Source organism: Sinocyclocheilus grahami, unplaced genomic scaffold (genome assembly GCF_001515645.1).
Source record: "Sinocyclocheilus grahami isolate Dianchi unplaced genomic scaffold, SAMN03320097.WGS_v1.1 scaffold46.1, whole genome shotgun sequence".
Lineage (NCBI taxonomy): Eukaryota > Metazoa > Chordata > Actinopteri > Cypriniformes > Cyprinidae > Sinocyclocheilus > Sinocyclocheilus grahami.
In genome coordinates, this window is record NW_015505225.1 from 1560274 (window position 1) to 1585787 (window position 25514).

At 34.7% G+C, this 25514-nt stretch overlaps 1 protein-coding gene across 2 annotated transcripts in view; it reads left to right on the top strand.

The window, feature by feature from the left end:
- The first annotated feature begins 1716 nt into the window (after window positions 1-1716).
- LOC107582596 (calcium-binding protein 8-like) overlaps window positions 1717-25514 on the top strand; it is a 56693-nt gene continuing 32895 nt past the window's right edge. The window contains exons 1-4 of one of the 2 annotated variants that reach the window (XM_016268499.1): window positions 1717-2103; window positions 10384-10508; window positions 16892-17035; window positions 21947-22059. In XM_016268499.1, the coding sequence (XP_016123985.1) occupies window positions 10391-10508; window positions 16892-17035; window positions 21947-22059 (375 nt within the window). In that variant the 5' untranslated portion in view covers window positions 1717-2103; window positions 10384-10390. Of the gene's footprint in view, window positions 2104-2960; window positions 3462-10383; window positions 10509-16891; window positions 17036-21946; window positions 22060-25514 lie in introns of those variants that run through there. The other variant, XM_016268498.1, reaches the window with a different exon arrangement.

The window sequence follows — 25514 nt, forward strand, 5'->3', positions numbered from 1 at the left end:
TTGCTGTAAAATGAGTGACGAGGCAGGTGCGCATTTCATGTTTGTTTGCTCTTCATTCAATTCATATAAATATGATTAGTTGATAGCTTATATTTTACCACTGCAGTTTGGTCAATTAAAGATATAGACCAGTACTGTAACCACGTTAAATGTTCAAATATTTTTAGTGGCCCTGCTAGTAGATGTATTAACTATATACTCTCCGGTCTAAAAATATATTTCCTCATTAATAATGGCCATTCAAAATGAACCCTTATATTATTAAAAACTAGAGTTGATTTTTTTACCAGTGAAATTTTTTTTGTAGGGTGCTTAAAAGCATGAAATGGTCTTATATTTCCCCTGCTCTCTTTGACGTCACAGCTCAGAATGTCACCAGTGAAGGGCTTGAGACTGTGTGTGTTCTTGTGTTGTCATTCACCAATCAGCATTGTCATCACATAATATTCATGTGTTTGCAGAATAATTAGTCACATGATGTTTGCAGGATTAGTACAGGTTACTGCGTATGTGCATGTATATCATATATGCCAAACAATGCTTTATTTCTTTTAATTTTCAAACAATAAAAGTGTCTTTCCCTTGTCACTGTATATCTATCAAATATTAATACTTACAAAGATATTCAGATGGATGAATGGGTGGATGGATGGATGGTGGGTGGGTGAATGAATGGGGTGATGGATGGATGGGCTGATTGATGGATAAATGGGTGGATGAATGGGGTGATGGATGGATTTAATTGGCTGATTGATGGATGATTGGGTGGGTGGGTGATGGATAGATGGGTGAATGAATGGGCTGATGGATGGATAGATGGATGTGTGGGTGGATGGATGGACTGATGGACAGATAGGTTGACCGTTGGTCGGATGGATGCATGAATGAATGGGGTGATGATGAATGAATAGGTGGATGGAAGGATGGATGGGTAATGATAGATGGGTGAATGAATGGGTGGATGGATGGGTGATGGATAGATGGGTGAATGGATGGGGTGGTGCATGGATGGGTGAATGAATGGGGTGATGGATGGATAGATGGGCTGATTGATGGATAAATGGGTGGATGAATGGGGTGATGGATGAATAGATTGATAGATGGATGTGCAGGTAGATGAATGGGATGATGGATGGATGGATGGATGGATGAATGGGTGGTGGGTGGATGGATAGATGATATGAGCTGATGGTTGGATGGGGGAATGATTACTGATGAAAGGATGGATGGGTGGGCAGATGATGTTTGAAAAAGATAGATAGATATATCTAGGGCTCTGCTGTCTGCTTGAAAGTCATTGTAGAAGTATGTTCCTCGTATGTAAAAATAGCAGCGAGGTCGCTTCGCTGCTGATGAAGTGATATTCTCTAATGACTGCACCTGATCCAGCGCTCACCTGCGGATGAATGACAGTAGCTGTAGGCTGGACCCGCTGACTAATGACTCCAGCAGCGCTCACTCACTCAGTCACTCAGTCAGTGTATTATGGGTTAATTCATGTTCTGTGAGGAATCTATCTGCTTCTTTCTAAAAAGGGACCTGCTATTTCTTGTTTTGTGACCGTTAATGCCCACCAACAGCTCGTGGGCAACAATATCCAGCTGGACTGCTGATTTGACAGCGCTGTTTATTGATTGTTTTTATGAGGCTCGCGCGTGTGTGTGGCAGGCGAAATCTATGAGCAGCTTTTTGCGATGTGAATCAATTCAACTCGGGAATTATGAGCTGGAATTCGCTTAAGATCATGGAAGTAGGCTACTGAAGAATCCAGGGACTCATTAGAGCTGACTGGAGTTAGAGGAAAAGTACAACTGGTTTTATTGCTTTCGCCTGGAAGTCGTACGTTTTGTTTTTGTTTTTTTTTCTCGGATAACAATCGGGATAAGGACCACTGTCCACTGCTATTCGCACCAAATGGCTAAAAATAATAATGTGTATAATCGCGAATGAGATCTGGAGAATTTCCTCACAATTGAGCGACAATCCATGATCCCGATTTCAGCTGCGGGATAACTCTGGATCCTGTAGCGACATCGGCTCGGATCATCAGCCCATCGGGATCTGAGGATCACTTTCAAAGACCGCCCATCATCACCACTGAAGGTAAGAGCTCGTGTTTGAGAGTTTATAAATCAAACGTTTGAAGTGAATTTGAGTGACATGAAGGCTTTGATGGGCAGCATGATTTCATCAACTGCAGCCTACATTTTCGCACCTGTTGTTTTATACGGACTGATCGGTCAAACGGAAGGTTTCTGATTTATTTACTGTCATATACAACTCGACTTTCATCATGGCGTGCTAAATTATTTATTTATTTATTTATTTTTTACTGATTTTAAATATCCATTATTTAATTTATTAAAACATTGTAAACCATGATGATGATGCTGCTGCTGATATTATTCTTAATAATAATAATAATAAATGACAAACCATGTCTTTTTTGTTTTTAGTATTAGACTATTATTATTATTATTATTTTAATTAGTTTAGTTTATTAGAAGTAATAATTTTCTGTTTACCTTTAAGTATGTCTTATTTTTAAATTTAAAGGATTTATTTTATTTTAAAATTATTATTGTTATTACTGCTGTAGTTGTTGCTGTTTTTTTTTACAATGGATTAATTATTATTATTATTATTATTATTTGTTATAGCTCTGTAATTTAAAGGATCTCATATCTTTTTATATTTATCTATTTTAAAATGTATTTAAATTATTAATCATTATTATTGCTGGTATTAATATTGTGACTTATTATTTTTGCTATGGATGTCTATTCCCAAAAGCTGTGCAAAACACAAACAACATGTATAATTTATTGTTGGCACGCAGATGGCAGTTTCCGGGCAAATTATTCACCTTAGTCTCATTTGACAAGTCAGGTGGTGCCCAGCCAACACCCCCTTCAGGGAAAAAAAGTGATGGACATGCTAATGACTAGAGAACCTGGAGGAGCGTGTGCAGTGTGAGAGAACAGGAGTGGCGGTGCGGTCCGGGGGGCTGGTCAGCAGTGTGTGTGTGTGTGTGTGTGTGTGTGTCATAGGTGTGTGTGTGCACGCTCTCAACGGAGGTGCAGAGGCAGGACTACTTATGTCACCGAGCCACTGTTATTATGAGCCCACCGATGACACCAGAGTGTGACATGAGGGAGATGCTGACCAGCTGAAGGGATGAATGAACGCATGAATGACTGACTACCTGCTCCGGGCTGCTGACATCTTAACCAGGGGTTTCTGGGCACTCTATGCTGCTCGGGGAGAGGACTAGCACTGGGACGTAGTCAGGCTGTGGCTCAGTTGTGCTCCGAGCCTGGAGTGCGCCATCAGATGGAGGTCACCGATCTGGATCCGGACCCTCGGGCGGAGGGGTCTGAAGGAGAGGGTCCGTGCGTCCTGAGCAGTCCCGGGACAGAGCCTGTTGTGCTTGAGTATCCTGTTGAGTATGATCCGTATGGGTAAGCAACAGGGACCACTGCTGTTGTCCCAGGATCTTGCTGCTTTCACACTTTGGCATGTAGGGAATGTGTTTAAAGCTGCTTTTTTGGTGGTATGTGCTCTGATTTTAATGTTAAACTTGTTTTTGCTTTAATGAGAGTGGGATGAGCATGAGATGTCCTGCTTTGATACTTCTGTTTTGGTATGTGTGTGATCACTGGCTTGATTTGTATTGATTGATTTGTATCCATCTTGAAATGTATTTATGCTCGAGTCTGTCCTTCGAACCGGAGGTTGCCTTTGTAAGAGGTTTAGATTGGATTATTTTGACATGATGTGGAATGACATTTTGACACTGGACTTTTTTGCACTGACTTTGTGAAACACTGCGCCCTGTGATTTGATTAAAGGATGCAGACCTTTTCTTGTTCATGTAATGTTTTTGACTCTTGTGAACAGGAAGATATAGCTGAGTGCAGTTTTTTTTATTAATTAATGAATTAATCTCTCTTTTTATGGTATATAAGAAATGCATTTTATTCTTGTATTTTTTATTTTTAATTGCAATTCAATGGCTGTTTTCTAGGAAACTTAGAATGTGATGTGGCACTGCCGGATTGGAACGTTTTGCCCTCAGTTGAACACGTTGTGATCAATTCTGCCTGCACCTCTTAGTTACACTCTTTATGTCCAGAATAGAACACTCTGTTTGCAATGGATACCATGGACTGGTTTACATGTCAACCAGTGTCCTATAATGTGATATGCTGTACTGCACCTAAAACTATTTAACCGTTACTTGGACTAAAAAACTGTGATCTAATTCTGTATAATCATTAAAAATGCAGGTTCTATGACCTTGCGACTACATTGAACATTTGTACTTTTATCCAGGACTATTTAAGTGAGAGATGTGCCGACTGGCCAACAATATTTTGTTAATATTAATTTAATATATATTTAAACTGCCGTAAATTTGTCTGTATTTTTTTAAAAGTCTCTTATGCTCACCAAGGCTGCATTTATTTGATCAGAAATGCAGTAAAAACTGTAGAATATTGTAAAATATTATTACAATTGAAATATATTTTAAAACCTAATTTATTCCTGTGATGCAAAGCTGAATTTTCAGCATTATTACGTCTTCAGTGTCACATGATCCTTCAGAAATCCTTCTTATATGCTAATTTGCTGCTCAGGAAACATTTCTTATTATTATAAATGTTGAAAACAGTTGTTTTGTGTAGCTGTGATACATTTTTATTGCAGCATTCTTTGATGAATAGAAAGTTCAAAAGAACGGCATTGATTTTTGAAATAGAAGTCATTTGTAACATTATAAATGTCTTTAATGTCACTTTTGATCAATTTAATGCATCTTTCACTGAAGACAAATGGTGCAGAAACAATTTTTACTCAGCAATTCCTAGTAAATTTCACAATTGATTACAAAGAAATTAGTATTTTATGTACAATATATTTAAGTAATCTTTGTAATATTTACAACTATGAAATATAGTTTTTTTTAAAGTGCTGCTGAATTAAATTATGAATTCTTCTTTTTTTTTTTTTTTGTAACTGACCCCAAACTTTTGAATAGTGTATAATATAATATAAAATGGGTATATAAATGAAAATCTAGGCTCTTATATGTATAACTGTATGTGAATTTGAACATAAAATCAAAATTTTCACATTTGTGTTATTGGTCAACTACCCCATCTACATTTCTTTGATTAAACAAACTACAGAGTATCTTAAAATGTACCAGATTAACTGATGCATTTTTAAAAATACTTCAACTTATTTTTTGCCAATTGCAGTCCCTTTGGCTTTATGCAGTTGTCATTTACACTTGGCAGTTTATCATGTGAAAAGCATGGCAGGTAAATTAGTCATACTTTCCCTTTGGACATACTCAGACTGTCAGGCTTATTCTGGGTTTGGATATATACAGTAATAAAAATGCATAGAGATATGTTTTTGCAGACAAACTTGCTTTTTTCGTTTTTACATGTCATCCTAGAATGTCTTGTGTAGTCAAAAGGAAACCGTTTTGGACAGCAAAGTTCATTTTCCTCACCAAGTTTCTATACCATTTAAAATGTGTATTTATAATTGTGATGTGTGTTGTTAGCCAGTTATAAAAAATTATTGCATGTATAGCAAGACTTATGAGTAATTTCATGAGCTATTTTAAAGCAGCAATACATCAACCATCAACAAAGTGGGACAATTAGACAACAAGAAGTTGATTTGAATGCTAATGAACCTGGAGGCACTGTGATAATTACCTTAATTAAAATTGCCCACATAAACAGTTCATCTGTGATTTTTCCCGGGGACAATGATTTATTTGGCCAATTCAGCTCTACTTGTGCAAAGTGTTGACATATGGTGCTTTATAATCCTTCACACAGTACCCTGTAAAGATGGAGAAATAACAAGCAAAATGTTTGGTATTAATGAGCTTTCACATTAAAAAATAATTACAGAAATTAATTAATTGGCGTGAAACATTCCACCAAAGGCTAATTATAATCTTTTACTTTTATTAATCATTTCGGACATTAAGCTTTATGGTAGATTAATGAGAACTCCGCTGAAGAAAATAATCAGTAAAGGGTCAGTAAGATTTTCTTTCCTTTTTGTTTTTTTGAAAGAAATTAATAGTTTTATTTAGCAAGGACACATTAAATTGATCAAAAGTGTCAGGAGAGAGTTTTACAACTTAAAAAAACATTTTTAAAAATCAATTCTACTCTTTTGAACATTCTATGTTTTATTAATTACGGAATCTTTCTGCTGTAGCCCAAGTCTTAGATGCTTTCATCTAAAGATCTAGTACAAATGAAGGCATTTACATCTCCACATTTGATAGAGACATTCTGGACTTGAACCAGAGAGAGTTTAAGCTACTCTCAGGCCATTAAAGGCTTTGCACATCCCAATCAACTGCCCCATTAAAGCAAACCCCAGTCTCTTACATTCGTCCCAAGGCAGCATCCATATTTTACAATGTCCTTCAGCAGACTGCTACTACGAGCTCAAGCTGTATGTGTTTTACTCTGATTTGGTAACTGGCTGTAGCCCAGCACATACTGTGATTGTGGGCTCACGTCCCAAAGCGTAGTCTGTGATCTGGAACCTCTTGCCCCTTCATGCTGACTGCTGCTTCAAGTGGTTTTTCTTTCTCTCTCTTGCTTTCTGCTGACGGTCTGGTGGTATTTAACCTGCTGGGTGACCACATTGTCCCCATGAGAGCTTTAAGTTCCTGTACAGGACACCAGCAGTTCAGCGTCACAGTCTGAAGGAAAGGCTGCTTTTAGCTCTGCTGAAGGGAGTAAATCTCAGTAAATCAGCATAACATGACAGACAAGGGAGAGATTTGTAAGGTCTACTCACTAATTTAAAAAGTATTTCACCGATAAATAAATCAATGCATTTTTGGAAATTTTTTAAATCAGTTCACATGAGTTGAAGACTCAGTAGACAGTAGTCTAATGAAAGCTTTTTATTGAGTATATATCTGGGGTCAGTAAGATTTTATGGATTTTTATTTTGAAAGAATTGTTCAGCAATGATGCATTAAATTGATCAAAAGTATTAATACAGATTTTTTACATTCTTACTAAAGATCTTTATTTTCAAATAAATGCTGTTCTTTCAAACTTTCTGTTCTTCAACAAATTCTAGAAACAAAATGTGTCACGGTTTCCACAAAAATATTAAGCAGCACAACTGTTTTTAACATTGATGATAATAAGAAATATGCCTTGAGCACCAAATTAGCATATTAGAATGATTTCTGAAGGATCATGTGACACTGAAGACTGAAGTAATGATGCTGAAAATTCAGCTTTGTACGGAAGTTCTAAGCGGCCATGCATTATTTATTTTTTCCCTTCTTGTTTTCTCGTTATAACGACTTATTTTCTCGTTATATCGACATAACGAGAGTTGTTTTCTCGTTATAACGACTTATTTTCTCGTTATATCGACATAACGAGAGTTGTTTTCTCGTTATAACGACTTATTTTCTCGTTATAACGACTTATTTTCTCATTATTTCTCGTTATGGTTTATCTGTCCATCAGATTGAGTTCATTACTATAACAACAGTAGATCAAACAATCATTGTAAAAAAAAAAAAAAACTTTGTCGAGATAACGAGAAAATTAAATCGTTATAACGAGAAAACAATTCTCGTTATGTCGATATAACGAGAAAATTAAGTCTTTATAACGAGAAAACAACTCTCGTTATGTCGATATAACGAGAAAATTAAGTCGTTATAACGAGAAAACAACTCTCGTTATGTCGATATAACGAGAAAATAAGTCGTTATAACGAGAAAACAACTCTCGTTATGTCGATATAACGAGAAAATAAGTCGTTATAACAAGAAAACAAGAAGGAAAAAAAAATTATGCATGGCCGCTTAGAACTTCCGTAGCTTTGTATCACAGCAATAAAATACATTTTAACATGATTAAATATAAAATAATTATTTTAGATTGTAATAATATTTTGCAATATTACTGATTTACTACTTTTGATTTAAGGCAGTTTTGGTGAACATAAGAGAAAAGACAAATCCCCCCCCCCCCCAATAGTATATAATAAGACAAAATTATATATACATATAATGAAGTTCATCGTAAATATATAGTGGGTCATTGTTATGCTGTAAAATAAAATAAATCATAAAAAAGCCACAAACCTATGTTATAAAGTGTATCAGTATTAAACAGCCAGCCTACTCTCTAGATATCATTATTAGCATCAGATATAGAAAAACCCATAAACACTCAACTTCTGTAAGTAAGTCAAATGCTGTGGTCAGTTGTGCTTTCTCTGCCACTTTAACTCTAAGCCTAATCTAGACAATCTTACATTGTTGAAAGCTTGATTTATATTTATTTTTGAATGCATTTTAATAATGGCTAGTGCATGGTTGGCGGCTGTCACATGGGCCGTGAGCCAGGAGCTACAGTAAAGCCTTCAGTGGGTTTGTTTGTGGGAGTTCTTGATATGCACAGAATCCTTGATCTGTGAAACGGCCTGCAGGATGTGGAGTGCTGTGCGTTTTGAGTGGGCTTTTGACACTCAAGCCCGTTTTTAAAACTCACGTTTTCGAAAGGCACTCACTTCATACTAATCAACACGGAGCCCTGTTACTGAGAGAAACTCTGTCTCATGTCTCTATCTGACGCCATTCTATTAAAATGATTCCCATGGCTGTAACTGTGCTGAATAATTAATAGAGAATTTCTGCTCATGCTAACCATGAAATCTGAGAAACGAGAGATTTCCATATAAAGAGCAATTCCAGTTTGATTTGTGGTTATTGTTATGTTGACTTCTTGAACTCTGCATACATTTGTTTAGTATAATGACTGTTGCTTTGAGTTTGCAGAGTTATTCAGTTTATATTAGTGATAGGATCAATATACTGTCCATTATGTAGCCATTCTGAGAATATCATATTGACCTGTATCTGACTGATGAAGACAAATGGTCATTATGCATAGTTTCAGATACAAAATCTAATCTAGCTTTATTTTTAATTACTGGCTTTTTTTTTATTTAAATGTTTTGGTTGCACTTTATTTTATGGTGTCCTTGTTACAGTGCAATTATACAATTAAATACAGAGTAATATTTATTAACAACATGTACTTACAAAATGGTTAGCATTTGATTTACAGTTGGTTGCTTAAAATTATGCATAATTCATCACTATAGTAAGTACAAGTAACATGTAAGAAGGACACTAAAACAAAGTGTTACCATTTTTTAGTTCATATTATAAAAATCACACATTGTTTGGGGCCAGTAAGAAAAAAAAGAAAAGAAAAATAATTTCAAAAGCTTTACTTTGTATATATTTTAATTTATTTATATATATATATATATTATAAATGAATATTTTAACATTCATTTGGTAAAACATGACAGTAAAGACATTACAAAATATTTTATAAATATTGTTACAATATATTTTTCGCAGATTAAACAAATATTAAGCAGCACAACTGTTTTAATCATTGTTAATAATAAAAAAATATTCTTGAGCTGTAAATCAACATATTAAAATGATTTCTGAAGGATAATGTGACACTGAGGACTAATGACTACTGAAAATCCAGTTTTCAATCACAGGAATAAATTACATTTTGCAAATATATTCAAATAGAAAACATTTATTTTAAATTGTTATAATATTTCACAATATTACTGTTTTTACTGTATTTTTTAAATCAAATAAATGCAGCCTTGGTGAGCAAATACATTAAAAAAAAAAATTGCCAACCCCAACCTTTTAAACAGCAGTATTTATGTATTATGTATACAGTATATCCGCATTATGTTGTCCATCCTTCACCCTAGTCTCTTGTTATTGGTATCAGCCATTATAAAAACCCATATTGTTAGACCACTAGTTTATATAGGAGAAAACGCAGTTTTCACATGAAAAGTGCATGTGTCAGCAGGAATATTATGACACTTAAATAAACACCTGTAAACAATAACTGTGATTTCATAGACACTAAAGACTCCACCCATATGTTCACAAACACAAGGGTAATGCAGAGGGCCAGTGTACACTTTCAGCTTTAATAGCTTGCCATTTTATGGCTACTTGTTTCATTAGCTTTAGTCCTCATATGCACAGAAACAGCCTTTGTATTCTTTTACAAAAAGATCTTCACTTAATAATGCAGCAGAACATTGGAAGTACATTGATGTCTGCTGAACAAAGTGATAACGGATGAGCCCTCCGTGGAGACATTTCATGAGACAATAATGATCATTTTCATATAATCAACTTAAGCATGCTCTATCATAATCTAATTTGGATCTTGATTTGTGTAAATCATTGCCTTGTTTTTTGGTCTGGTTGGTTGAGTATGTTCTTCTGCTCGCTCTATCTCTCAGGGAGAAGATGCCGTTCCACCATGTGACGGCAGGATTGCTGTACAAGGGGAACTATTTGAGTCGCTCACTGTCCGAACACAGCAATAGTGAACAGCTCGCAAGCATCACCGTGGAGGAACTAGATGGTGAGCAATGAACTTACATGACATTAACACAAATATGCACTTTATTTAAGGTAAAACGTTTAACCACTTTTTGTGAGTGTGACTTAAAATTCCAATTGGTTATTCAGCGTTGAGTGACACTTTATAATAATTTTCATTAAAGGAATAGTTCACTCAAAGTGACACTTTATAATTATTTTCATTAAAGGAATAGTTCACTCAAAAATGAATAAATTTTCTTTGTGTATATGCATAGTTGTTTTCATAAAAAAAAGAAACAAAAAACATAAAAATGGTCAACTTTTTCAAGTCTTCTGAAGTTATATGATAGCTTTTTGTAAGGAACAGACTGAAATTTAAGTGGTTATTTATAAAAAAAAAAAAAAAGCATTCTGAAGGCGTTATATATGGGCCATTCTACTGAATTGGTCCAAAGTCAGAGTTGGAAACGTCTTGAAAAAATTTGTCTTTTCCCATAAAATTTGTATGTATGCAAATTGTATAATATCCAAGGTATTTCTAGTAATTGTGCAGTTAATTATCATATTGTATTTTCAGAACGTTTTGGAATATTTGTCCTCTCCCAAAATTTGTCACTACCGAAACACATTAATAATAATTTAATTAGAAGAGTTATTTTGACCTATTAAGATTTAGCTTTCATCTAGATTGTAAATATATATTTTTTTGCTATTTTACTAAAAACATTTCAGAGGTAAATCCATGACAATTAAATTTTTTTACAATATTTCAAGTGTAATTTATGAGATTTGTTGTATTTTGAATCCTAATTTTTCTCTGTAAAAGGCAAAAAGTTGATACTGATTTCCAAGTTAAGGATTCAGTAGTTTGAATGTACATTGAACCAAAAACTGTCATAACATCTCATTTTTGACAAAACATCCCATGTTTCGGTAGTGACAGTAATGCTAAAAAAAAAACTGTGAAAAATTATTCAGAAATGTCTGATTTAAAAATGCCAGGATTCAATTTTGTTAATAATTTTTTTTGAGGAAAGTTAGCAGCATATTGTACTGTATACAGTTATAAGTGAAATTGCTAAATAATGCCAGTCTTATCACTAATATAAACCAAATGTTTCTTTCTGCGAACCCAGTTCAAAAAGTCAATGTGAGGGTAAGTAACTAATAGTTTTGAACAAAGTTATGAGCAAAGCAAAACAAGCAAACAAAAAACATATATTATATTATATTATATTATATTATTAGATAGCCTATGTGTTTAATGGATAATAAATAGTGTCATCTAACTTTGATTTATGTACTCATGTATATTCATTTTTGAATGAGAATGAATTACTGATCCCTTAAGAATTATATAATTTTATATTAATAACGTTTTAATGAAGGCTATTACAGAGTGTTACCCTGAAGTGTTTTTGGTTTTTATATGTAAATCAGGCATTAAATCATAAATCAAAAGTCAGAAATTGTGTAAAAATCAGGATCAAAGCCCATACGTCCCCAACACTCTTCATCATGAATCGGGGCGAGTGAAGCAGAGCGCTAATCAATTAACACTGCCTTTGTCAGCAGGAAGGAGCTCATGAAGAAAAATACATTTAACCCTTGAGGCCTGAAAATGAATGCTTAAGTGACATATTAACACCGCGGGGCATCTGCAGATATACAGAGCTGCTACAAGTCATTGACTTTGTTGGTTTTGCTCTGAAACAGTCCAAACTGTGAAATGCAGCTGCTGGAGCCCTGCTGATGTTGTATTGATCGTATCAGGAGGGGTCAGCAAATAGTCTGTAGCATCTTAATCACAGCGATACTCTTGTGTTAGAGATTTCTGGAGTCCTTACTGTATTAAAATGCAGAACAAATCTAACTGAATCTGCATTTGATATGCAGCAAAAAAGTTTTTGCAAGGTTTCCCAGATGTTAAAAGCAAAATAAAAATGAGCTGTTAATACTTAACCTCAGGCCATCCAAGATGTAGGGTGACTTTTTTTCTTCAGTAGAACAGCTACATGTTTTAGCTGAAACTGCAGTCCTTGGTGATTCATAAAATGCAAGTTAACTGCTACCGTTACTTTCATAGTAAAGGCAACACAAAATTAATACCCCTGGCTCCTGATGATATATTGAGGTCTTACAAAGCAAAATGTTTGGTCTGTGCAAGAAACTAAATGTTATTTAAATTTACATGTTATTTACAAACATTATTTACAATTACATATAATATATGTGACCCTGGACCACAAAACCAGTCATAAGTAGCACGGGTATATTTGTAGCAATAGCCAACAATACATTGTATGGGTCAAAATGATAAATTTTTCTTTTATGCCAAAAATCATTAGGATATTAAAGGGGTCATCGGATGCAAAATTCACTTTTACATGTTGTTTGAACTGAAATGTGTCTTGGCAGTGTGTGTACACAACCAGCCTATAATGATAAAAATCCACCCAGTGCTTTTTTAACATCTCGATAAATCCAAACCCCTTTCTCATATCAAGCCAATCTCAGATTCTTGGCAGAATGACGTAGTTCTGCACAGGCCCATCCCACGATTGTTGATTGACATTGGTGTCAGTCTTTGGTTTTATCACAGCTCCGCCCTGAGTGAGCTGTCAACAGTCCATCATTGTTTCGACGCTGGAGTGGCTGTAGACAACAATGGCTCCTAAGCGATTGACGTGTTTTGTTGTTGGATGTAATAATGAACATAGCAGTTGTCATTTACTCCTGACATCTGAGGTGCTGAATTACTTTCACTTTTGAAGAGAATGCGCCCCCGATCTACCTAAATGCATTCGGATCACTATGTTCGCACGAATCATTCGTGATCCAGCCCCACCTACAGAAGAAGTGAGTATATATTTTTTTATGAATCTTTGCAAATTGCCTTTCCTAATAATGTGCTAGTTAGCAAGTTTCACGATGAATGCGGCTTAAGTTTACAGTCTCTCAGAGAGCAGCTCGGAATAGAGGGGCTGGGTGAGCAGAGCTCATTTGCGTTTAAAGGAACATGCAACAAAACGGCTTGCTGTAAACAGAGCTGTTTTGACAGGGTAAAAGGGTGTTGTTTTACACTACCATTGAGAAATTTTAACCAAAGTATGTTTTAGACTTTTCATTAAGACCCTAAAGAATCATATCAAACTGTGGAAAATGGGCATTCGATGACCCCTTTAAGTAAAGATCATGTTCCATGAAGATATTTTCTAAACTGCCTGCCATAAATACATCAAAACCTAATTTTTGATTATTAATATGCATTGCTAAGAACTTCATTTGGACAACTTTGAATGCGATTTTCTCAATATTTCGATTTTTTTGCACCCTCAAATTTATTCAGGTTTCAGATGATGTATAAATCTCAATTTCAAAAAATGTACCCATATGTCTGGTTTTGTGGTCCAAGGTCACATATAGCCTCAGGCAAACAGGGAAGCCTGTTTCTTTTCCGCAAATTGGTTCTTTTGAACAGTTCAGGTAAATGAACTGGTTCAAATAACCGATTTGCCAGTTTGTTTACATAATCGCGCAATTACGTAATGTATACGCAATGATATTATTAAACTGCATCTAATGATGTGTAACGTGGATGTTTTACATGTTTAAAGCATAAACTTGTCTTCATCAGCTCACCTTTTTACATAAACAATGAGAAACCATAAAAACTAGCATTTTGCCCCTTTATTGAAGTGCTTGGTTCCCGCCTGCACAAATAACCGGCTCATCGGTCCGAGTCGGAGCCGTTTACTCAGTTTTGGTGGAGTAACTGGAGCACTGAATGAGTTGGCAAAAACCGGCATCATAGGATCATATACATCAGGACTTTGGCTAATTTTTCCAGTCGGAGTGACTGTCGGGCACGTCCGAAAGTGAGTTTTGTTTGAGTAACTTATAGATCTGTTCCGCTTGAGTCACAAACAGTTTCAGGCGGTTTAGTCAGATTTGGTGAACTTGTTCAAAAGAATGATTCGCTCGTGAACCGAACATCATTCCAGACCGTTTACTTGAGGCTATGAATTACAGGGGCCTGAGGGTGAGTAAATTAATAAATGTTAATTTTTGGGTGAACTATCTCTTTCTCTTTATGCTCGCAAACTGCTGAATAATAATTTGTCTTTGATTTGTAGTCTCAAGCCATGTCAAGAGCACATTTGTAGAAAGAATGACATTTCTATTATATATCTTAGCATAATCTCATTGTATCTTCAGGTTTTAGATCTAAACATTGATTATTACATCATCTGCCATTTTCATCTCTAAAATGAACAGTGCTTGTCAGACAATTAGCCAGAATTGAGAGGACAAAATGTTTCTGAAGGTTGTGTTCAAACAGGCTTTACATCCGCAACAGACTCTTTATGCATATATTCATGAGTTTGCCTCTATACAAAAACAAATCTAATGCCTTTACTGTGCAAACACTTTGTAGCGCTCCTAAAGTCTTCTTGCATGTGTGTGTGTCTGTGAGGAATAACAATTATGAACTTCCTTTTCCTAAGACAGATGTTCTTAATTGGCTCTGAAACATAATTGTCAGTGTAAATGTCCATAGCTGTTGATATAAAAGCCATTTGTGTGGCTGTAATTGTGACAGTATAAAACATGTAATGGTTGATGAATGTCTTTGGAGATATTGTCCTCCTGACAATGCTTATTGTTATGTACAGTAGGTACCTCATCTGCCTGATTGATCCTGATTTGGTTTGAGTTGCAGATTATTTGACTGTAAATATAAGGGAATTTCAATGATTTTCACAACTGGAAAGGTCTTGGAAATTAATACAGTTTTAAAAATCATGTAAATGTGTGTTTCTTTTGTCAGTATTGATTTTTATAGTCATGCTTTGCTCTAAAGCATTCCAATATCTTACTAGATATGGTTTTTCATGAGCCCTTTTGTAGAGTAAAATTTGATGACTGATAACATCAGTCTTTTCAATGAGGAGTGCTTTGGGATTCTTTGGATAGTATATATTACTAGCTAATTTTTTTTCAAAATCGTCTTCCTGAAGGGGAGAAGGGGCATTGAATCATCCATTGAGAAGTAATCCAATCTCAGGGTGTTTTTGTCTTATTGGAGATCTTTGTCCTCTAGAAAGTTATTTAAATCTAGTAATTCAAAAAATTTGACCCAGAAATCTTTATAAAACTGTTCACAAATTCCTGAGTCCAAAAACATATTGTAATGTCAAAATATAATGGAAAACATAATGGAAATTCTTTAAAAAAATTTCACACTGTTCAGGATAAGGATAAATAATTGTTCGCCAGTTGGTTGGTTTGTTGGTTGGTTGCTGATGATGATGTTTTTAATATAAAAAGCACATTTTATTTTTAAAATAGCTTTTTGTCTTACCAAATGAATAACTGAATATATGACCTCAACAAAGAATTTGAAAAAGGAAATCAAACAGAAATCTCTAAATTCATTATAAAATTGTTAAAACATTCCCTAGTCTGGATGGAAACAACTGCATATGTCATGGAAAAAATAATTAATATTAATTTTAAAAAATTTGGAAGTTAGGAACCCTAATTTCGTGTTTAATGGAATTGTTCAATGACTTAGAATACAATTATTGTAATAGAAATAGTATAGTAGCCTATCAGTCATACTGTCCAGGATACATCAAAAAAGAAAAGGCAAAATATCATATTATATATACATATCATAATATCATATAAAAAATCATATACTATTTTTCAAATAGCTTTTTCTCATCAAACGGATAATTTTATATAGGCTGTGACCCTGGCATAACTGCATAACTTGTTGCTGTGATAATGTGCAGTCTTAAGTCTTGATTTAGATGGATGAGAATAGAGCAGCGTGTCGTCAAAGCTTTTGTTTCCTGTGTGTTAATTCCCAGGTTGCCTGACTTCAAATGCTGTTATACGTAGGCAAAATGACCAAATGTACTGCTGTGTGCTCGAGCATGTAGCGCAACCGTAGTGTTCTTCAGAGATGTGACACTCGAGCTCTATTTTAAAACACCAATCCTTTGCTGCCACAAGTTTTCTCCTCGCAGAAGAATCGTTTATAAAATATGCATTTGATGGAGCCAACTCCTCGTCTCCACGTTTCGAGATATATATGCATTTCAGAGGCAGAGTCCTCCTCTGTAGAGCAGATATCAAAAGAAAAAACCTGGCCTTAAGATGTGTTTGTGTGGCTGGTAAAAATTCAGATATTTATTGCTGTTTTCAGCAGTGAAATGAACAGTAAAGTAAGAATCTGACAAGTGTTTTGAGGAAAGAAGCAGCACAGCAGTGTGTGTCGCCACTGGTGTAATAGCAGGTGCAGAGAAGGTGGCAAATCACTGCAATCATTGCTCAGTGGAGGACGACCAGTGAGATGTCTTATGATGGGAAGCCACCTGAGGTGTTGAGTCACACACTTGTTTGTCTTGGCAGAGATCCGGGAGGCGTTCAGGGTCCTGGATCGGGATGGCAATGGGTTCATCTCCAAGCAGGAGCTTGGCATGGCCATGCGCTCACTAGGGTACATGCCCAGTGAAGTGGAGCTGGCAATCATTATGCAGAGATTGGACATGGATGGTGAGTTCCTCTACTCACCAACACACATTTGCTTTGCTGTCATTGGTGGAAATTGTCATTGACTTCTATTAGTTTTTTATTGCAGAAATGATATTTTTTATACCTCAGTGACAGTATTTAGCATGCACATTTATTTAGCTGTTTTCCCATCTATTTCCCATCATTAGCTGGTCCCCACAATGTACGTAAACCTGACTCACACACATAGACTCAGATAACCTTGTATTACACTTTTTCACTCTCAGTATGATTTATATTAAGTATATAATGTATACACTACCATTTGAAAGTTTGGAGTCTGTAAGATTTTATAATGCTATTGAATGCTATTGTCTTCTATGCATTTATTTGATTAAAAGTACAGTAAAAAGTAATATTGTGAAATATCATTACAATTGAAAATCACTGTTTTCTATTTGAATATATTTTCAAATATTATTTATTCGTGTGATGCAAATTAGAATTTTCAAGATCATTACTCCAGTCTTCAGAGTTACATGATCCTTCAGAAATCATTCTAATATACAGAATTGCCTTCATTATATTATTAATGTGGAAAAGAGTTGTGCTGATTAATATTTTTGTGGAAACCATGATACATTTCCCATTTCAATGTTCAAAAGAACAGCATTTATTTGAAATGTGTCTTACTGATTGAGAGCTTTTTTTCTTAAAATGTTTCCCAATTTTTGAACAGTAGTGTATATATAGTGTATATAAAAATCGCAAATGTTTGAAGATCTGATAATATCAGTGAGTTTTGACAGGAGCGTCCATGTGTATATGATGCTCTGATTTGAACTCATATTCATAAAGATTCAGCTACTACACTTTCTGGACACGAAAGATTGTCGATTGTCACCATGTTTATTTTACTGAGTTTTTAATTCTCAAAGCAATCTGCTTCAGTTTCATCCCTCTAAGCCAGCAGAACTAATCTACAGGCTTCTGGGCCTGACATATTTTTTAGTGAATCTGTAGCGAAGACTCTTTTTTTTGTACGAGGAGTTTAAGTGGAAATGAATTAATAAAGCAGTAATATTTTCCTGCTTCATTAGCATATGGTCTTAAAACAGTAACTGGACATTACCTTTGATTTCAGGCTGTTCACTTTAGATTAGGGGCCACACATTAATTTTTATGACAGCTAAATTCTGCTTTAATAAAATTTTCATCACATTTTAATCAAGTTTTTTTTTTTTTTTTTTTGGGAGTCAGAGTCTTTGCCTAGTCGTCTGAGGACATTTTATCAGGATCAGAGAACTAGACTCTTTTACTTTGAACCTAAAGCCATGAATCTATAATATTAAACAGCATGAGCATGAACATCAGTGACATATATGCTGTTTGAGAGATTGTTGAATAAAATAAAATACATGAGCTCTTGGTTATGATATATATATATATATATATTTGTCATAAAGCAAATGGCCAAATCTATTTGTGCTAAAATATTTGAGGGGGAAAAAACTATTTTCCATAACATAGTTGAAATATTGAGCTTTTAGGTGTAAACATAACAAATACTAATAATTATGATTTAAAAGGATAGGTCACCCAAAAATGAAACTTCTGTCATCATAACAGTTGACGAGAGCCATTGACTTCCATAGTATGGAGAAAAATAGTATTAAAGTCAATGGCTACCCGCATCTGTTTGAGTACCAACATTCTTTGAAATATCTTCTTTTGTGTTCAACAGCTGAAAGAAACTCATACAGGTTTGGAACAGCTTGAGTGTGGTTAAATTATGACAGAATTTTAATTTTTTGGGTGAACTATTTCTTTAAGAATGATCAATCCTTGATTTTTGAAGGGGAAATATCACAACATAACAGGAGAGAACAGGGGTGTATTCCAGAAAGCAAGGTTAACTTACTGTCTGCTAAACCCTGAACTCTCGGTTGATTAACCCAAACCTTGCTTACTCGAGGTATGCTGGTTCCAAAAACGCATCCGAGAGTAAGTTCATTCAACCCATGTTCCTGGTTAACACGCAAGACATTGTCAACAGAGTGACGAATCATACTTGCGTACTTGGTTCATATTGCCACCTAACTGGTGGTTGTGAAATCATTTTCCATTTAATCTTTAATCCTTGAGAATAAGAATTATATTGTTTGTTTGATGCTAATTATATCATAAGTCATATAAGATGTGTATTTTTATTATAGAAATACATCATAGAAAATGCTGATCCATGATCTGTGAGATGACAATAAAATGAAATAAATATATATAATATAATAAATTAAACATTACCTTGTCATAATAGTGTTTTATAATTTATACAGATAACTATTATATATGCCAATAAAATAAAATGCTTTAACATATATCATACAACTATATCTATATCTGTGTATATAGTATATTACATAACTGTATTGTAATAATATACAATATTGTGCACAATCTGTCACGCGCTCTGGAGTCTCATCAGTAGGTGAACCATGTGCCGATAGCTCTGAAGTAAACTAACCCTGAAACATAACCTACTCCGGAGCAGGTTATGTTCAGACAGTTGCTATGGCTACTTACATACCCTAAAAGTTACCTCCGTTTTTGGAACCGAAAGCTGAGTTTATCTGCTTACTTGCACTTAAACATACCAGGAATGTCACATAACCTGCTTTCTGGAATACCCCCCAGAAAACGCATATACAAAAACATTGTCAGAAGTTTAGAAGGGAAAAAGTAAAAGCAAGATATCTAAATGTTTATTCCACATAACCTAACATGTAAGAACAAAATACGTTTTATTTTACAATATTTTGCTTTACATAAATAATACCAAATAATAAATAAAAAAAATCATAAATTATATATATTATTATTATATATTTTTTTATTATTATATATTTTGCTATTGTAGAAAGACTCTAAAAATTACATAATGGGACTAAATAATGTGACTATCTCAGTAGTATTAGCAGCCAAAAAGAATTAAGTGGGATGATGAGAAATGAGAGAAGTTGCAAGCAGTGTTCAATTGTTACACTGCTGCCCGATAGCAAAATATTTTACATTCTGTTATTGTTATTAAGGTTTTGACCTTCTTTAGTATTCCTAAATAAATACTGCTTCTGAAGTTCATAGTACATAGTGTCAAGTACATAGTGTGATGGGCTGTCATTTGAAAAAAAAAAAAAAAGTGGGATAAAAATCATAATGACTCAAATTGACCTTCATCACTGTCAGCATATCTGTATATTCAAGAGATATGATCCCTGGCCATAGTCACCTGCAGTGAGCCGAACGGCCAGACATCAGATGAATGTGGCCAGCAGACGTAATCCAATGATTCACATCAATGTTCAGAGTTCAGCTAAAGTTTGTCACATTGAGTCATCTTCAGGAGCGCTATTGTCTGAGGAAGCCAATAAGTAGTTCTGCAAGCACAGGTCACACTCATTCAAGCACTTTTGAAAGCATGTTTACATTTTTATTTAATTTTTAGACTGATTGCTCATAATAGCTGATGTGTTAGTCTGTTTAGCTGTGGTGTGTTATCATATATTTACTCTCCTAAAGGTGAAGTGAGTGTGTTTCAATGTTAATATACTTCATCATATCCCAGTGTGGCCCTGTGGTGTTTCCAACAATCTTATATGTTAATTTCAAACTAATGATTGAGTCTTCTCGTCTGTAAGATTGGCAGTAGAGGTGTTTGGCGTTCTTTTTTTTTTTGTATATAATTATTACTGATGCTTGCTAAAGCAATACTTATGAACAAAAATGATGAGCATTTGTCTTTTTTTCCCCAGACATGTCCTGGTCGGGATTTCTAAATTGCCTAAAATGTCTGTTTTGGCTCTGTATTCTCATCGTTTTAATACTTGCCGAAGCTGCACTCTTAAAAATAAAAGTTTTTTTATTGGCGTCATTGGTTCCATGAAGAACCTCAAACATCCATGGAACCACTAAAGGTTCATTATATTGGAAAAAAGGTTCTTTATATATTCTTCACAGTAAGAAAATATTGTTCTTTTAAGAACTTTTCACTACAAAAAGGTTATTTTGGAACCAATGTTTTTAAGAGTTGTAATGACTGAAAAGTAGTTTGACCAATAGCATGCAGGTATTGTACATAATCGACCAATCGTGGCGTGCAAGAAGGTGGGATCTACAGAGAATGGTCAAAGCAATACAAATACGTGTATATATAATGTTTGAGGACTGTAAAGCATGTAAATATGAAAAATAAAGCCAAAACCCGGACATTTTTGGCAATTTAGAAACCAACAACACCCTAGCAACTACCAATAAAATATTGATAGGGGCTCAGAAATGACACGCCTCACCTTTAAAGGAACACTCCACTATTTTTGAAAATAGGCTCATTTTACAACTCCCCTAGAGTTAAACAGTTGAGTTTTACCGTTTTCAAATCCATTCAGCCGATCTCCGGGTCTGGCGGTAGCACTTTTAGCTTAGCTTAGCATAGATCATTGAATCTGATTAGACCGTTAGCATCTCGCTCAAAAATGACCACAAAGAGTTTCTATATTTTTCCTATTTAAAACTTGACTCTTCTGTAGTTACAGCGTGTACTAAGACCGACGGAAAATGAAAAGTTGCGATTTTCTAGGCCGATATGGCTAGGAACTATACTCTCATTCTGGCATAATTATCAAGGAACTTTGCTGCTATACCATGGGTGCAGCAGGCGCAATGATATTACGCAGCGCCTGAAAATAGTCCCCAGCTAGGTAACTTCCAATAAGCCTATTATAGGATTCGAAAACAGTAAAACTCAACTGTTTAACTCTAGGGGAGTTGGAAAATGAGCCTATTTTCAAAAATAGTGGCGTGTTCCTTTAATGCCTGCAGTCATAAAATGATGCCTTCAATTTTAAATATAACTTTTGGGATTTGTGAGCAGGATTCTGACGTTAATTTATTTTTCAGGTGATGGACAGGTGGACTTTGATGAGTTCATGACGATACTCGGACCGAAGCTCCTGTCCTCTGAAACACGGGAAGGTTTCCTTGGAAACACAATCGACAGCATATTCTGGCAGGTAAGATGCCGTGGAGGACAATTTACCGGTGGCTGTGCAGGACTGAACTTCAAACAGTCTTTAAATTGCTACATTATATAAGCTGGTTTATTGGTGTGATGATTAGGGCCCTATGAAATCCATGTTATTTTTTCCCAAATTCTATCTTTTCCATTTAAATTTTTCTGGATTACGTTTTTTTCCATTTTCATATTTTCTAGACTCTGTTTTAATGGTTAAATTAAATTGTGCTCATCAAAAAGCATGTCTAATTAACTGAAATCATAAAACCTCCAATATTAAACAGCAATGTTTTACCAAATTCTGTTTTATTTTTGCCAAATTCTCTTTTCAATCATTTTTTTCTGGATTCCATTTTAATGGTTTCATTAAATATTAATAATCAAAAGCATCTCTAATTCATTGATTTTATAAAAATTTTTTTTTTTATTATTATTTAATTGATTTATTCTTTTAGTTTTCCAGAAATGCTGTGTTGTGTATTTAAATTTTTCTGCTGAAGAAGTTCTGGTAAATAATTTTTTCTTGTAAATATTCCTTTTAAAATAATGTTTTAATAATAATTTTATTTTTAGTAGCAGTACTATCATTACATTAAGTAATATTTCTGTCACAGTTTCTTCAAGTTAAACTAATATTTTATTTTGACGGGTTGCTGTAAAGACCTTAAGGTTTCTGCTTGTATTATGATTTGACGATAGTTTTTCTCAAAAGAAATGGTAAAATGCTCATGAAGTGACTCTCAGAGCAGTTTAGAGATTGTTCATGTGTTTATGTACTCGTATACTGAGGCAGCAGAGGTTGAAAACATGCTTCAGTATGTGTGTGTCGTAAATAAATCCGCATTTATGCGTTAATATTCACAGACACTAGTCACGTTTTGATGTAAGTGTAATGACCTACTTTTGATATATCCATCCAAACATTGGCATATTCCGTGACATTCCGCGTTATACAGTAAATTCAGTTTTTATGACTGGATACATGGCCGTACCCAGGCTTTGAAAATTAGTGAGGTCCGGGGAGATGGGGGTTGATGTTAAAGAATTGGTGTTAAAGAATTGTGTTATAATAACCCCTACAAATACAACTCATTATATACACTATAAACACTTTAAAGGAGACAGACATGTAGATGTTTGTGAAAGGTTTTGGAGGGATGATTATTTTTAAATCATACCCTATTTATTGCATCAAAATTTGTTAATACTTTACTATATTTAAGGGTGGGTATTTTTTTATTAGTTGTTTATTGCAACAATACATAACTACAATAACTTTGACTAGTGCTCTTATATTTATAGCATGATTTATGAAAATTTAACTATACTGAATGACATGGCATAGACTTCTTCATAGCTAGTTTTTGCGTATTTCATTTCATTTCATTCTGTAACCTACTTGTTCTACAGATCTGTGTGTACTAGTGTTAAATGTTACTGTTTTTGACAGCATTGATAATGTTTATGACAGATAATATCATGATAATTTTTGCGTTTCCCTTACCGAATGTCGTATCCTGTCAGCAAAAACCTGTCCATGGTATTTTTTGATTGCTTTCAGTTTACACTCTTAAAAATAAAGGTGCTTCAAAAGGTTCTTCAAGCGATGCCATAGAAGAACCATTTTTGGTTCCACAAAGAACCATTCAGTCAAAGGTTCTTTAAAGAACCATTTCTTTCTTAACTTTTAGTAATCTGAAGAACCTTATTTCGCCTTAAAGAACCTTTTGTGAAACAGAAAGGTTCTTCAGGTGTTAAAGGTTCTTTATGGAACCATTTAGACAAAAAGGTTCTTCTATGGCATCGTGAAGAACCTTTATTTTTAAGAGTGTAAGTGCCGGCGATGCAGTGTTGCCAGATATTGATACCAAAACAAACAAAAAATAAAAAATAAATAAATAAGAATAAACCGAAATTATTTCCAATCTTTTGCAAATAAGATAAGATAAAGATATCGCTGACTCTAAACGGAAACGTACAACTTTATTAACTTTCTGAAGTGTTAAATTAAGTTGAAAAACAAGTCCAAAAACGCTTATAATAGCTGGATCTCTCTCAAGCCTCGTTCACTCCGCCAGCATCTCGCAGCGATCATTTTCATAACAGGGACGCTAAACATTCTTGCAAACTGTCTAAACTGAATTATACATGTCATGCAGACATTTATATGAGGAGTTTAACAGCAAAGTAGTCATTCAAAGAACAAATGTTATTTTTGGACATGAAAAATTTACAGAGGTCCGGACCTCGGTGGCCTCATAGCTGGTTACGGGCCTGACTGGATATGACTGCATCACAGGGCCCAAGTGTTATGCTTGTTTTTCAGAATAACATCAATGAGAGGTATCGAACGGCGGGTGGATTTCTGGATATTGTTACATTAGCGACATTTATGTGTAGACTGTGGTTTGTAAGAATGGTATTCGGCTGATTTGAGCTGGGTGAAGCAGTGTTTGGCTTGGCCGTAGTCTGGGATCCCTGTGGGTTCAGTGAAGTCTCTGGATCGTGATGGAGTGCTGTGTGATGATATTGGAGAAGATGAAGCAGAGCCCATGCCAGCCCCACTTGGCTGAGACAGGTGCTCGTGACCTTGGCTGGCCCCGTTGGAGGGACCATCCCGGAGGAGTTTGACAACTCAGTGTTTATTACAGAGGCCAGATCGCTCACGATCAGGGAGATATGTAATAGACATTACCTTAACCCTGACTACTTATAAAATGGAAATAAATGTCTGCGTAAAGAATTTGTCAGTAACTTGACAGGCACCTTTTGGTTATGTTATCCCAAAACATTGCATTGCAACAAACACCTCTGTAACAGCATCTGCTTGTCTTTATGCTCTGTGAAATTATTTTACTTTTTAAAAATCCCGCTTATTTACAGTATGTAGTTAATTAGAATGATTGAAATTATTGCATACACTATTGTTTGTGGTCAGTAAGATTTTTAAAATGTTTTTAAAAATTGAAATGTTTTTGAAAGAATCATCTTTTATGCTTACTTAGGCTGTATTTATGTGATTAAAAATACAAAAAAACAGTAATACTGTGAATATTATTAAAATGGTTTTGTATTTTATTAGATTTTAAAATGTAATTTATTAATGTGATACAAAGCTGAGTTTACAGCATCATTACTTCAGTCTTCAGTGTCACATGATCCTTCAGAAATCATTCTAATATGCTGATTTGATGCTCAAGAAACATTTCTCATTATTATCAATGTGATATTATCACTATATTGGGTATTCAGAACCCCTCTTGACCAAAAAACACCGTTATATGAGCACATGCTGAATGCTTGAATGGCAATACATTTGTTTTTCACAGGTTTCCACACTGCATGCTGTAATCATTTATATATTTTATATAAATATATATAATCAGGGTTTGAAATTAACACCCGCCAACCCACCAAATGCGGGTAAAAATCAGCTGTGGCGGGTAATGTTGT